The 11,601-nt window shown below is 46.3% G+C and overlaps 2 protein-coding genes across 2 annotated transcripts in view; both read left to right on the top strand.

Annotated features, from left to right (window-relative positions):
• Positions 1 to 912: 912 nt before the first annotated feature.
• hpf1 (histone PARylation factor 1) lies at positions 913 to 4,813 on the top strand. The gene is made up of 8 exons (XM_084687008.1): positions 913 to 1,066; positions 1,990 to 2,164; positions 2,486 to 2,672; positions 2,817 to 2,915; positions 3,079 to 3,232; positions 3,452 to 3,539; positions 3,910 to 4,082; positions 4,313 to 4,813. Exons 1-8 carry the CDS (start codon positions 1,025 to 1,027, stop codon positions 4,445 to 4,447), a joined length of 1,053 nt encoding a protein of 350 aa, XP_084543134.1. The 5' UTR covers positions 913 to 1,024; the 3' UTR covers positions 4,448 to 4,813.
• A 2,942-nt stretch (positions 4,814 to 7,755) lies between these two features.
• The window catches only part of ank2a (ankyrin 2a, neuronal), a 64,449-nt gene continuing 60,603 nt past the window's right edge, over positions 7,756 to 11,601 (top strand). The window contains exon 1 of the mRNA XM_084687010.1: positions 7,756 to 7,878. Coding sequence (XP_084543136.1) covers positions 7,756 to 7,878 — 123 coding nt within the window. The remainder of the gene's footprint in view (positions 7,879 to 11,601) is intronic.

Here is an 11,601-nt window from a genome sequence, read left to right as displayed (position 1 = left end):
ATAATATACACATAGTATGTAACACAAAACAATATCTGGATTTGTCAGGAACGTCAGGCACCGGTGTCTCTCATTCTCTCAAATTAGGAATCAATTCATTGTCCATGTGTACTCCAGGATAAAAAATGAAATGCTCAGAACGGTTCAAACTTTGGTGCACAAACCAGAATGGAACTTCCATGTTAGTGAATAAGGGTGGAAAAGCAGGAGTCATGTATTTCGCCGATCATTCCAAACTCTGATGGGCTCCAAGGAACACAGCTGGGAAGGGCCTAGAAAGAAGGAGGGGGCCTAGAAATGCTTTGACGTTACACCACCTTGAATGATGTGGTATAAATATAGACAGTTCAGAGAAACCTTTCTCAGGCATCTCATGTCTACATCCACAGCTAAGACAATAACAGTCTCTTTATTCATGGCCCCCGTTTCACCAAGCCTTAAAGTCTGTCTTAAAGGGCAATCGCTTTGTCAGAAATAAGCTGCTTGAATGAACATTGTAATAATGTGTATAGCTAATGCGGTATGTTCAAATAAAAAATATTGTATTTCTTATATTGGGCTTATTGGTTTTCATTGGCCAGCTTATGTGATGATTGATTTGTAATACTATTGTTTTATTTCATATCATTACAGCACATTGTAAATCATAACTGATTGTCAGGATAATAAAGATGAGTGAAAATAATGTTTATCTACGACCCACTGACTGGTGGGTATTATGTATGATTGGATGACTATGCATTCAAAGGTGCATTGTTAATACACTAATCAGACGCGTATCTGAAACGGTCTGTCCGAAGTTGCATTAGATTTGTGGTGGTTGTCCTGATATATTAGTCGTACATTTATGTTGTCAACATTTTTAAGTGTTGCTTCCCATTACATGAAAGTTGCCTTGTTGACGTTTCAATTTGTATTGTGCCACAGTGTGGCGCAATAGTATTCTTATCTTATTAACTCGACTTTGCAGCCAGCAGGAAGCACGAGACGGCTGACTGACAGAGAAGACTGAAGAGGACAGAATATGACAGGGCGCGGGAAGAGAAAACTCAAAGCCACTCTGCAGGTATCTGTGTTTTTTATATAAATAAATAGGATGCATGACCCTGTACGGATTTCAGTGACTGTCGTGCAATAATACAATATTTGTATATTCACAAATGTCAAGAGGTTGTCGCGTGGGTCTCCCTTCTGGTCAACATGGCAGTGGTCCCGCTTTGTCAGTCAGTGCTAATGTATCGCTTAGCCAGCGGCATGACATCAAGGCAAGCGACCAAATGCAATGCTAAACAAGCTAGTAGTAGCAAGATGGACCTAGCACACTGACTACCCAGATAGTATGCTTTATCGTGGGCTACCGAATTGGATCCGTAGCCAGTTTTCTCAATAAGCAGAGCGTATCTGTGCTAGCTTGTCCAACCGAGCTTAGTCTTTGCTGCACGCTACTAACTAGTGTAGCCTGACATACTTGACTGCAGAAGCCTAGCTCTAAGAGCTACAACAGTTGGCTAGTATTGTTTGCTGTTGTGGATATTCAGTAGTTGATAAATGTTTGTTGTAAAATAGATAGTTACTGTACATTATACAGCTGCTGTTTTTTCTTAATTTAGCTAACTGGCATATACATATAGTGTATATAGAGTCAGCTCTATAAGCTAACTACATGCATAGCCTACATGATCTGCACGCCCTATTAATTATCTTAATGTAACTACTGTAGTTATGGTCAAGCTTTAACGTGTCCGACAAAGAATGGAAAGATGGATTCATGAACTTGTATTCCGAAGCAGTATCGGCTATCTTGTAACCATCAACTGTTTTCCCTCTCGCTAGAGTAGTGTACTGTATCGATCTAACTAGCTAGTTAGACTCCTACCAATACTCCTACCAAACGAGGTGTGCTTAATTCTTGTACTTAACAGCATCCCGTTGAGCCGTAAAATGTACTTACTAGTCAACCATATTTTTCACCCTTATTGTTCTTGGTAGGAGTCAACCGATGGGGAGCTTAAAAAAGCACGATCAGAAAACGATGGAAGACCCCTGTCCGAGGTGCGTTCGGAATTGAGAGAGGAGGTGGAGCAGCATTATAAACTTAGGATGCCGGAAGACTTTTACCACTTTTGGGATTTTTGCCGGTGTCTGCGACCAGACAACCCTCGGGGTAAGTTAACCGTTTACAAAACCAAAAAGGCTGTAAACACTCTGTGACGTTTTTCATTGAGTACATATTGACCCAACTACCCTACATCGATTTGAGTGTAGAATGAGTCTGCTTTTATTCATCAAAACAGTACACAACCTTAAAGAAGGACTTTTCTGGCACCTGAGCTGTATCGAGGCACACATTACCATATAGCTAAGCATCCTGTCGTCACTAGACTGAAGTAGCACCAGGTAGCTTCATTGATGGAGCAGAAAGTCCGATTTTACTGATCATTTTTCTGCTCGACTCCTTTCTCCCCATCTTGCTGTCTCTCTTTAGAGGCTTTGATGGACACCCTGGGTTTGCGTCTGGTTGGCCCATTTGACATCCTGGCGGAGGCCCACAGAAGCTCATCCAAGCACCAGCCTAACTTCCACCTCCACTGGAGGTACTATTACGACCCCCCAGAGCTGCAGACCATACTACAGGGGAGCATGGACAACCAGCACCACATGGGCTATTACAGGTAAGCTACTCTGCACCACTTGACTACTGCACGTTAGCTACTGTAGCACACAGTGGGAAGGGGCTCACTTTACTGACTGACCTGGTTGTGACTCCAGCTGTGTATTTCACACTCTGGTGTCTTAACTGTCTCCCTGTTTTGTAGAGATTCTCCAGACTCCTTGCCTGCTTTGGTTGGAGAGAACGAAGCCAAGAAGGGATGTACCATCACCCAGATGGGGGACAATGTGTTTGCCGCCGTCTAGTGAGTATCAGAACAGCTATGACACCTCATCGGTCATCACAGATTCTACTAAATCAAAGCGACTTGTGATTATAAATTCCCACTGAGCAATATTACAGCTTTTTCCTAGTTTGTATGCTTTCTCACCCTCCCCCATGTGTTTCATCGCCTTACTCCATTTCAGCCTGTTCCTATCCAAAAAGAGGAAAAACCGGGGCTGGGCTAAGGAAGGGGGCGCAGCTCTGGACTCTCTGGAGGCTGGGCTGAAGGAGAAGATGGAGGCTCTGAGCTTCTCTAAGGAGCAGAAAACCAAAGCCATGAAACTGAGGGACAAGAAGGTAGGCAGACATGATGGGCGCTAGCAAACATTCCTACTTGCTCTTGTATTACTAGTCATTCTACAATGACTACTACCAGTTTGTCACAGGCTGGACACCCTATCCCTCATCACCCTCTGACTTAGATGCACTTGTGTACCTGCAGTTTGCGAGTATAGTACATTGATACACTAGTACAGACATAAAGGGCCCTGATCCTGAACTCCCCTCACCCCCCAGGTGGTCACCAAGACGTTCCACGGTGCAGGCATCGTAGTCCCTGTGGACAAGAATGACGTTGGATACCGGGAGCTGCCCGAGACAGACGGTAAGGTGTCAGAACCCCCCAGGGATTCTGTGCCTCAGACCTGGATGTGGCAAGACAGAATATGGCAGTCTGTTTGATAAGGATACTGTGTATACTGTATCCTCATCCTTATTGTATACTGTTTGAAGAGAAACAGTGACCGTACAGTAGTTGAGCTGTTTTATCCAATAGCTGCGCCTGTGTTGGATGAAAATAACTGATGTGGGAAAGGTTAGATGAAATCTGAGATTTAGATTATTACGTGTTATTAGGACCAAAAAGAAATGAGAACTAAATGACATCATGTCAGTGGTGAGAAGTGTAAATATATGACCACAGTGTTAATATACGGGCTATATTTGACCTCCCGTTCCTTTCCCTGCTTGCTCAGCGGGGCTGAAAAGGATCTGCAAGGCCATCGCTGAGGCCTGTGATGACGAGGAGAGGATGAAGTCCTTCGCGCCGCTCCAGGAGATGATCACGTTTGTCCAGTTCGCCAACGATGAGTGTGACTACGGCATGGGCTACGAGCTGGGCATTGACCTCTTCTGCTACGGCTCTCACGTCAGTATCATCCAACGCTCATGTCAGAAACTCGTCTTTCATTCACCCACACACTCGCAGCACACAATAGCCAGCCTTCTCTCAGACGCAGGTCCATAACTTTGAGGAAGTTCCTTCTTTCTGTCATACTTAAACAGTAAAGAGTCCCTTGAGTCGTTTTGCATCTGTAAGGAGGTGTATCAGTATGATCCAGTATAATGACTTTAGTGTGGGCTGCTTCTGCTCTCCAGTACCTCTACAAGGTGATCCGCCAGCTGCTGCCCCTGGCCTACAGCCTGCTGGGCCGGACCCTGTTTGGGGACATCCTGGAGACACATCTGTCCTGCCGCTCTCGTGACAACCTCGACCAACTCGCCCCCGTGTGAGGAGGAGCAGGAGGAGGAGGAGCAGGAGGAGGAGGAGCAGGAGGAGGAGGAGCAGGAGGAGGAGGAGCAGGAGGAGGAGGAGGAGGAGCAGGAGCAGGAGGAGCAGGAGCAGGAGGAGCAGCAGCAGGAGCAGCAGCAGGAGGAGCAGCAGCAGGAGCAGCAGCAGGAGGAGCAGCAGGAGGAGCAGCAGGAGGAGCAGCAGAAGGAGCAGCAGGAGGAGCAGCAGGAGGAGGAGCAGGAGATCAGAAAGAAGATGGTTTCGTGGACTCTCCATCACTGTCATTGTTTGTTGGTGTTGTTTTGGTACTGTTTTCAGTGGGGTTTGTGCCTGTGTGTAGATGCCTAATAAAGTATTCTATTTTTTAAGGTTTCTCATCCATTATGTGTGTTGCAGGAAGAGTTTCAGGAGACACGAGGATGGCCTAACTATTATCAGGGAAGCAGGTTGTATTGGTTAGTGATCATGGTACCTGTTAAAGACAGTATGGCACCTTCAAGTGGTCAAAACCTAATAATTAATGATTTCTCAGAAGATCAAATGCTGTTTGCTGTTGTAACAAATTGACAATTGTGTCAACAACAAAAAAATAAGTAGGTGAATTCACAAAAAAAAGAAATCATTCGTATTACATTTCATGTGGTTTCACTAGTCAATAGTGCAATAGTACATTATTTAAATGGGTAAAATGACACCATAAAATAATAAAATTTGTCGCACAGTGGGGAAATTACATCTTACAACAGCAGCAGGGTACAGAACAGCATTCAGAGTACAATTTAAATATACAAGATACAGGGAGTCCTATAAAATATGAAGATAAGGATCTTTATGGTATAAAATAGTAAATAAATAATATATTAATATATAAAGTAAGTGAGAGTTAAGTGTGAGTAAGTGTGGTGGCAGCTGCTATGAACATGTAATGAGTGACATACAGCCAAGTTATTGCACGTAAGAAAACATTGCACGTAATATTATTGCACGTAATTACATAATAAATATTGCACATAGAAGTGGTTATGGACATGGTTCAGCAGCAGTATCAGTAAAAGGAAAGAGTAATCTCAGAATATGTTATATAAAATGATAAAACAGGATGTATTCTATCATTGTTAGGCTGTGAAATGTGGAAACACCAAAGGATTGTGTTGACCCTTTGTGCTGCTGCCTCCTGGTGGTCTGGATGAAGACATTAAGTCCAAGAAAGGACGGGACTGTCACTTGGAGCACAAACACCTGTACCTTAACGTACAGATAGAGGGCAATGTTTGATGTCAGCCGCACCACTGCAGGTCTGCAGAGAAAAAAAGAGAGGAGGACATTAAATGAATAAATACTCTGTCATACAAGCTTCAATACTGCTATTTACTCTGTCACAGAAAAATATTCAATAGAATCGTATAACACCTAATGGCCTCCATTTATCTTAAGAGAATGGAGACAGTGCCTCATCGCAGTGACTCAGTGCCTTCACATTGGAACTCTTGAGTTTAGAGTGCACTTTTCTCTTCTCCACAGAACACCCCCTGGAGGGCTGAAGGAGCTCCACGCCCCCGACAGACCACCTCTGTTTTTGTAAAGGTCGTCTTTTGGCCTCTTTGGTTCTTTGATAGAACAGTTGGAGAGAGACAGAAGAGGATGTGCATGGCCGGAACCAGATTCAACCCAGGGCCCTGCGGCATTAGCCTTAATGGTATGCACTCGCCTCTTACCCAGTGAGCCACTGGGACACCCCTCAAATACATGTTTAAGTGTGCCTTAAACAGCCAGCTTGGCAACCTGAGGAGATGAAGAGAAAGACAGTCAGCACAACTTGATTTGTCCATCCACTCATTTGTTTTCTCTCCGTCTTAATTTTTGCTTAATAGTTCTGCATCCTGTTATGTTATATCCCCTATAATGGGTTGTCAGTTTCACAGACCAGCATTCACTGATGGAACTTGTGTGTTTCTACTGCCAGTCAACTTAGAAGCTGCTTTTAGTCCTGAAATAATGACCCTCTACTGAACATTCAGGGAACAACAACCCAGGTAAAGGCCAAACACAGCCCCACATCCATGTAGCCAATAGCCTTAAATATGTTCACAGAGAGGTTACACAGCCATATTTGAATACTCAGAGGCCTATGCTCTAGAATATGACCATCAGCATCAGAAAAGGAACCAGTGACTAGTGTTTGAGGACAGAGGGTGGGAACGCCTATCACCACCATCCTCTATATCTCTTTGCTTTGTCTGACATTTTACATGCTCTGCTCTGACATTTTACATGTTGATGCTCTTACAGCAAATCCCCAGTATCACTCTGCATCAAGTCAGAATATGTGTTTCGGTTCTATCAATGCTAATGAAAACACTAGCTAGCTTAATACAACAGCCATTTGCTGTGCATGTGTAACGCCAGAGCGTTTATCGGCTGCCTGCACCTGTGTCTCATTTAGGGTCTTAATATTTAAGTGTCCGTTTGTGTATTGTCCGGTCACGGTACGAAGTATTTCTCTTGTTTCTAGTTCAGTCCGAGCCTTGTTAATATCTGTGTACTGTTCCTGACCTTGGCTACTTTCATATTCTCCGTTTTGGATCACCTGTATTGGCTACCCGTACCGATCATTGCCTGTCCAACTATTCTAATTAAATCTGCGCTCTGCGCTGGGACCCAACCCCGTCTGGTATTCCGTACACAGTATGGTTGAGATGAAATAGGGAGCTCGTGTCAGTGTGGGGAGCGGACTTATTGATTCTGCCCTGTCATCCTCCATCCTCCACTGTTGGCCCTGAAAACTCCCAGACCCAGACCATGGTTGAAATTGAAAAAAGAAAGGGAGGGGTGGCGGTATACTATTCCCGACCATTGGAAGTAGCCCTGCCCCAAACGTGCATGGGATTCTTCTCGTACAGAATCCAGTGGTGATCTCATCGTTCTCGTTTACTGAGCACCCGCTCTCCACAACCCCTAACTCTTACCACTGGCAACCCGTCCTCTAACGATACCAGCTGGTGCAGAGCAGAGAAGGAGGGAGGGGAGAGAGAAAGAAAAACAGGAGCCTAAACAGTCTCCTGCGGAGAATCAGGGGACCGCACCAAGGCGCACTCACATACACGCCGCACATTCGGGCGCACTTCGGGATAGAATAGGTTGACTCTCCCTCTATACATAGCCTATTTCTATTTCAGACACTTTTGTTTAAAAGGCAGAATGAATAGAAGCTTCGCCGATCCGTCTGTACTGTAAGGCCTGGAAAATCCCAGACAGCTCTGGCTGTAGGACACTTTCAGACCATCACGCCACCACCCGTGACCGAGACAGAATGTCAAGGAGCCCCGGAGAAAGTAGCGGCAGGAGCGGCTCCGACCGAGACGTGAAAATGGCCTCTTCGAACAACACATCGCCAGAAGGAGCACCCCCGTCAGTCCACACCCGCATACGGCAGGTTCGTACACGCCAATACACTTACACTACCAGCAGCTACTAGCCAGTCGACCGAATGCATAGTGCGAAAACAACTGCCCCTGCGCACCGCCTGCCTCTCGTGCTGCATGCGATACAGCGGGAGGAGGATAGTAAAAGGCGTTGTCCTGGTTACCACATCTTTTAGCCTGCTCCGTATATGGGTATACAGTGATTAGGACATAATAGGCCTCCGCATAACCAATTTTAAATCAATGTATTTATTAGCTTGGACTACTGCCTTTGTATAAAATTATCACATCCGGGCAGGATGTAGGGCCGATTAAGACAATATGCTGAACACAATGTAACAAAATACAAGGTGCTGACACAGGTTGTCCAATGCTCTGGGATAATAGCGTCGACATATCCACATTATTCAGCATCTGAGAAGTAAACATAACAGTTGGCATCCTTGATCAGTCTGACGCGATAGCTGCAGTGAGAGTGCAGGGTGTACTTGATCGTGGACTGCATGTTCCGATCGGCTAATTGTGTTCGTAGACTTACGGGCTAGCGGAGTGCGCACTTTTAGCACCGTCCCGAACCCCCTATCCCGCCGCTAAACTGTGGAATAAGTCTGCAGGTGTCTGCGTGTGTGTTAGATAGAGATGGTGGGTGGAAGTGTTGTTTACTGTCTAGCAGTCTCTCAGTCTAATTCAATTCTAGTAATGGATTGGTGGGCCACACACACACACACTTTCACTATCCTTTCCAAAAAGGAGCAATGCTCATTAGATGTTATACATTATATTACATTATAAATATTGACTGTAATTTGAATCACAGCGAGCAAGAACACAGTGCAGTGTGTTTGCGTGTGTTGATGGTGAATGTGTGTGTTAAGTGTTCTGGGCGTAGGCTATGTGTTTGTGTATGCCTAGCGAGCAGGTGTATTTATGTTGATATGTGGGCGTTCAGCTTTCACCACAGGAATACGCCAAACAATTGAGCAATGTATTTTTGTGTCTTGTTTGTGTCTAATGTCATGCTTGCTTGTGTTTGCATGAGCAGAATGACCCCTCCACATATATAGTGAATGTATCACCCTAGGAACATCAAGCCAGCTGTATGTTTTGTGCAGTGGCCTGTACCTCGGTCCTGGAGCTCTACTCTGGTGGGGAGGACACATGCTGGGCACTGTGGCTATAGTTGGTAGAGTTTGTTGACAGCCCAAAAGTAACGTAGTTGGTAGTTTCCTGAAAATCAATGGTATAGGAGCAGGATGTAAAGTCTGGTATGTCCTGAAGTGGGAAAGATGGATGAAGCGAGGGATGAGGAGAGAGAGAGAAGAGAAGGAAGACTAGAGAGAGAGAGCGGTGAAAGGGAACAGAACAAGTAATTCAGGAAAGCAAAAGTGGAAAGGAGGGAAACACTGACAGGTTTAAAGAGAGAAAGAGAGAGACATCGTGACATCGGCGTCGTAAGAACGCTTATACAGACCTAAAAATAGCAGCCTCTCTCTGCTCATTGTGTGTCCTGGAGAGATGTGGCTCTCTCCCAATGGCTGGGCTTGTGTTTCTGTCTGAAAACACACACCTGTGCCACTGCCTACCACAATACTTTGAAAGAGTACTACTTCCATTTGTCCATCTTCTCCAGGTTAGTGTTTGTATGAGACGGTCTGTCGTGTAGCTTTAGCTTACTATTGGATCAGATTTCTATCCAATAAACACCCTCCTTTTCTCTTCCTTCCTCTCTCATAGTCATCTCTCCTTTCTCTCTTTCTCCCCCGCCCCTCTCGCTCCCTCTCCCTCCCTCTCCCTCGTCTTGCAGAGCATAAGGTCCTGATGTGCTAGTGGCTCAGGTTACACTGCAGCCTCTGACATTTACTGTGTTCTCTCAACTCTGCTCTCCACTTTACTCTGCTGGGTTCTACTCTACTCTGCCTTCCAATCCATTCTCTGTCTCCATCTCTCTCTATTTATCCATCTTTCTCTCCCTTTATCCATCTCTCTCCCTTTATCCATCTCTCTCTCTTTATCCATCTCTCTATCTCTGTCCTCTGGGAATGGTGTGATGAGCTTCTACAGGAAGAGAGGTCTAATGGAACCCTGGCCTTCATTACATTACCTCTGAGCAGCTGGTTTCTGGACTGGCCGCCAACACACACACACACACACACACACACACACACACACAAACACACTTTTCATCCAGGCCCTCTGCAGGCATACCCATGATGCTGAACACACACTACCAGGATACCAGATGAGTGATCATGGATACAATATAGACTGTGAACCCAGTAGCATTACCTAAAGGCAAAGCAGTCAGAAGCCTCATGAAGTAGTGCAGGACAGACCAACAGTGCCTCACATCCAGCCCATAGCATTCAGTGTTTGGCTGAGGATGATTGTCAGGAATGGATGAGGTGACAGTAAGTCTACAATCCCTAAGGGGGGGGGGGGGGCTCTGGTTGGTGGCACAGACCTGACATTAACAGATTGAGAAGAGGAAGGCAGGGCAGAGGTTAAGACAGGAAAGAACAAGGGAGGGGAGAGGAGAAAGGAGAAGGGAGAGGAGAGGAGAGGAGAGGAGAGGAGAGGAGAGGGGAGGGGAGGGGAGGGGAGGGGAGGGGAGGGGAGGGGAGGGGAGGGGAGGGGAGGGGAGGGGAGGGGAGGGGAGGGGAGGGGAGGGGAGGGGAGGGGAGGGGAGGGGAGGGGAGGGGAGGGGAGGGGAGAGGAGAGGAGAGGAGAGGAGAGGAGAGGAGAGGAGAGGAGAGGAGAGGAGAGGAGAGGAGAGGAGAGGAGAGGAGAGGAGAGGAGAGGAGAAGGGAGAGGAGAGGAGAGGAGAGGAGAGGAGAGGAGAGGAGAGGAGAGGAGAGGAGAAGGGAGAGGAGAAGGGTGAGGAGAGGAGAAGGGAGAGGAGAGGAGAGGAGAAGGGAGAGGAGAGGAGAAGGGAGAGGAGAAGGGAGAAGAGGGGGATGGCAGAGGAGTTTTGGGGTAGAAGCAGTTTGAGGCTTTTAGATGTTAATTATTCATCCTGATCTCACTGTTTCCTGTAAATCCTGTAAGAGATCAGCCGGGGCAAAGGCAACGCTGGAGATCAATGACCTTCTGAGAAACAATACAAACACCTTAGCATAAATACACACATGCACCCACACACATAAGAATCCAAACAAACAGGCACCAAGCACACACATGCACACACAACCACACACACGCACACAACAGAGCTGAGTTGCTTAAATCATGCATTTCTCTCAGGAAAACATCAAAGCTCTCAGCAAGATAATGAGAGATGAGAACGTCTCCTGTATTTTCCCTCTCTCTTCCTCCACCTCTCCCCCTGTCTCTCTCTTCCTCCACCTCTCCCCATGTCTCTCTCTTCCTCCACCTCTCCCCCTGTCTCTCTCTTCCTCCACCTCTCCCCATGTCTCTCTCTTCCTCCACCTCTCCCCCCGTCTCTCTCTTCCTCCACCTCTCCCCATGTCTCTCTCGCTTCCTCCACCTCTCCCCCTGTCTCTCTCTTCCTCCACCTCTCCCCCTGTCTCTCTCTTCCTCCACCTCTCCCCCTGTCTCTCTCTTCCTCCACCTCTCCCCGGTCTCTCTGTGGTCCTCTTCTTCCTGGTTGACATGTCACTCTGCATTATGTCTGCATTTGGAGCAGTGTATTTTAGGTCACGTATTTTATTATTAATCACATTCTCAGCTTGGAGGTGAAATCACTTCATGCCTGAACTGGTCTCCTGTCTGGCACT

Source organism: Hypomesus nipponensis, chromosome 22 (genome assembly GCF_054491055.1).
Source record: "Hypomesus nipponensis isolate SF chromosome 22, ASM5449105v1, whole genome shotgun sequence".
Lineage (NCBI taxonomy): Eukaryota > Metazoa > Chordata > Actinopteri > Osmeriformes > Osmeridae > Hypomesus > Hypomesus nipponensis.
Note: the sequence above shows the minus strand (reverse complement) of the source record. Positions and strands in the feature narration are given on the sequence as shown.

Excerpts from the sequence above, each read along its gene's own strand:
- hpf1 (XM_084687008.1), top strand. The coding sequence starts at position 1,025 with ATGACAGGGCGCGGGAAGAGAAAACTCAAAGCCACTCTGCAG. Across the intron at positions 1,067-1,989 it reads AACTCAAAGCCACTCTGCAG|GAGTCAACCGATGGGGAGCT; the intron begins GTATCTGTGTTT and ends TGTTCTTGGTAG. Across the intron at positions 2,673-2,816 it reads CACCACATGGGCTATTACAG|AGATTCTCCAGACTCCTTGC; the intron begins GTAAGCTACTCT and ends CCTGTTTTGTAG.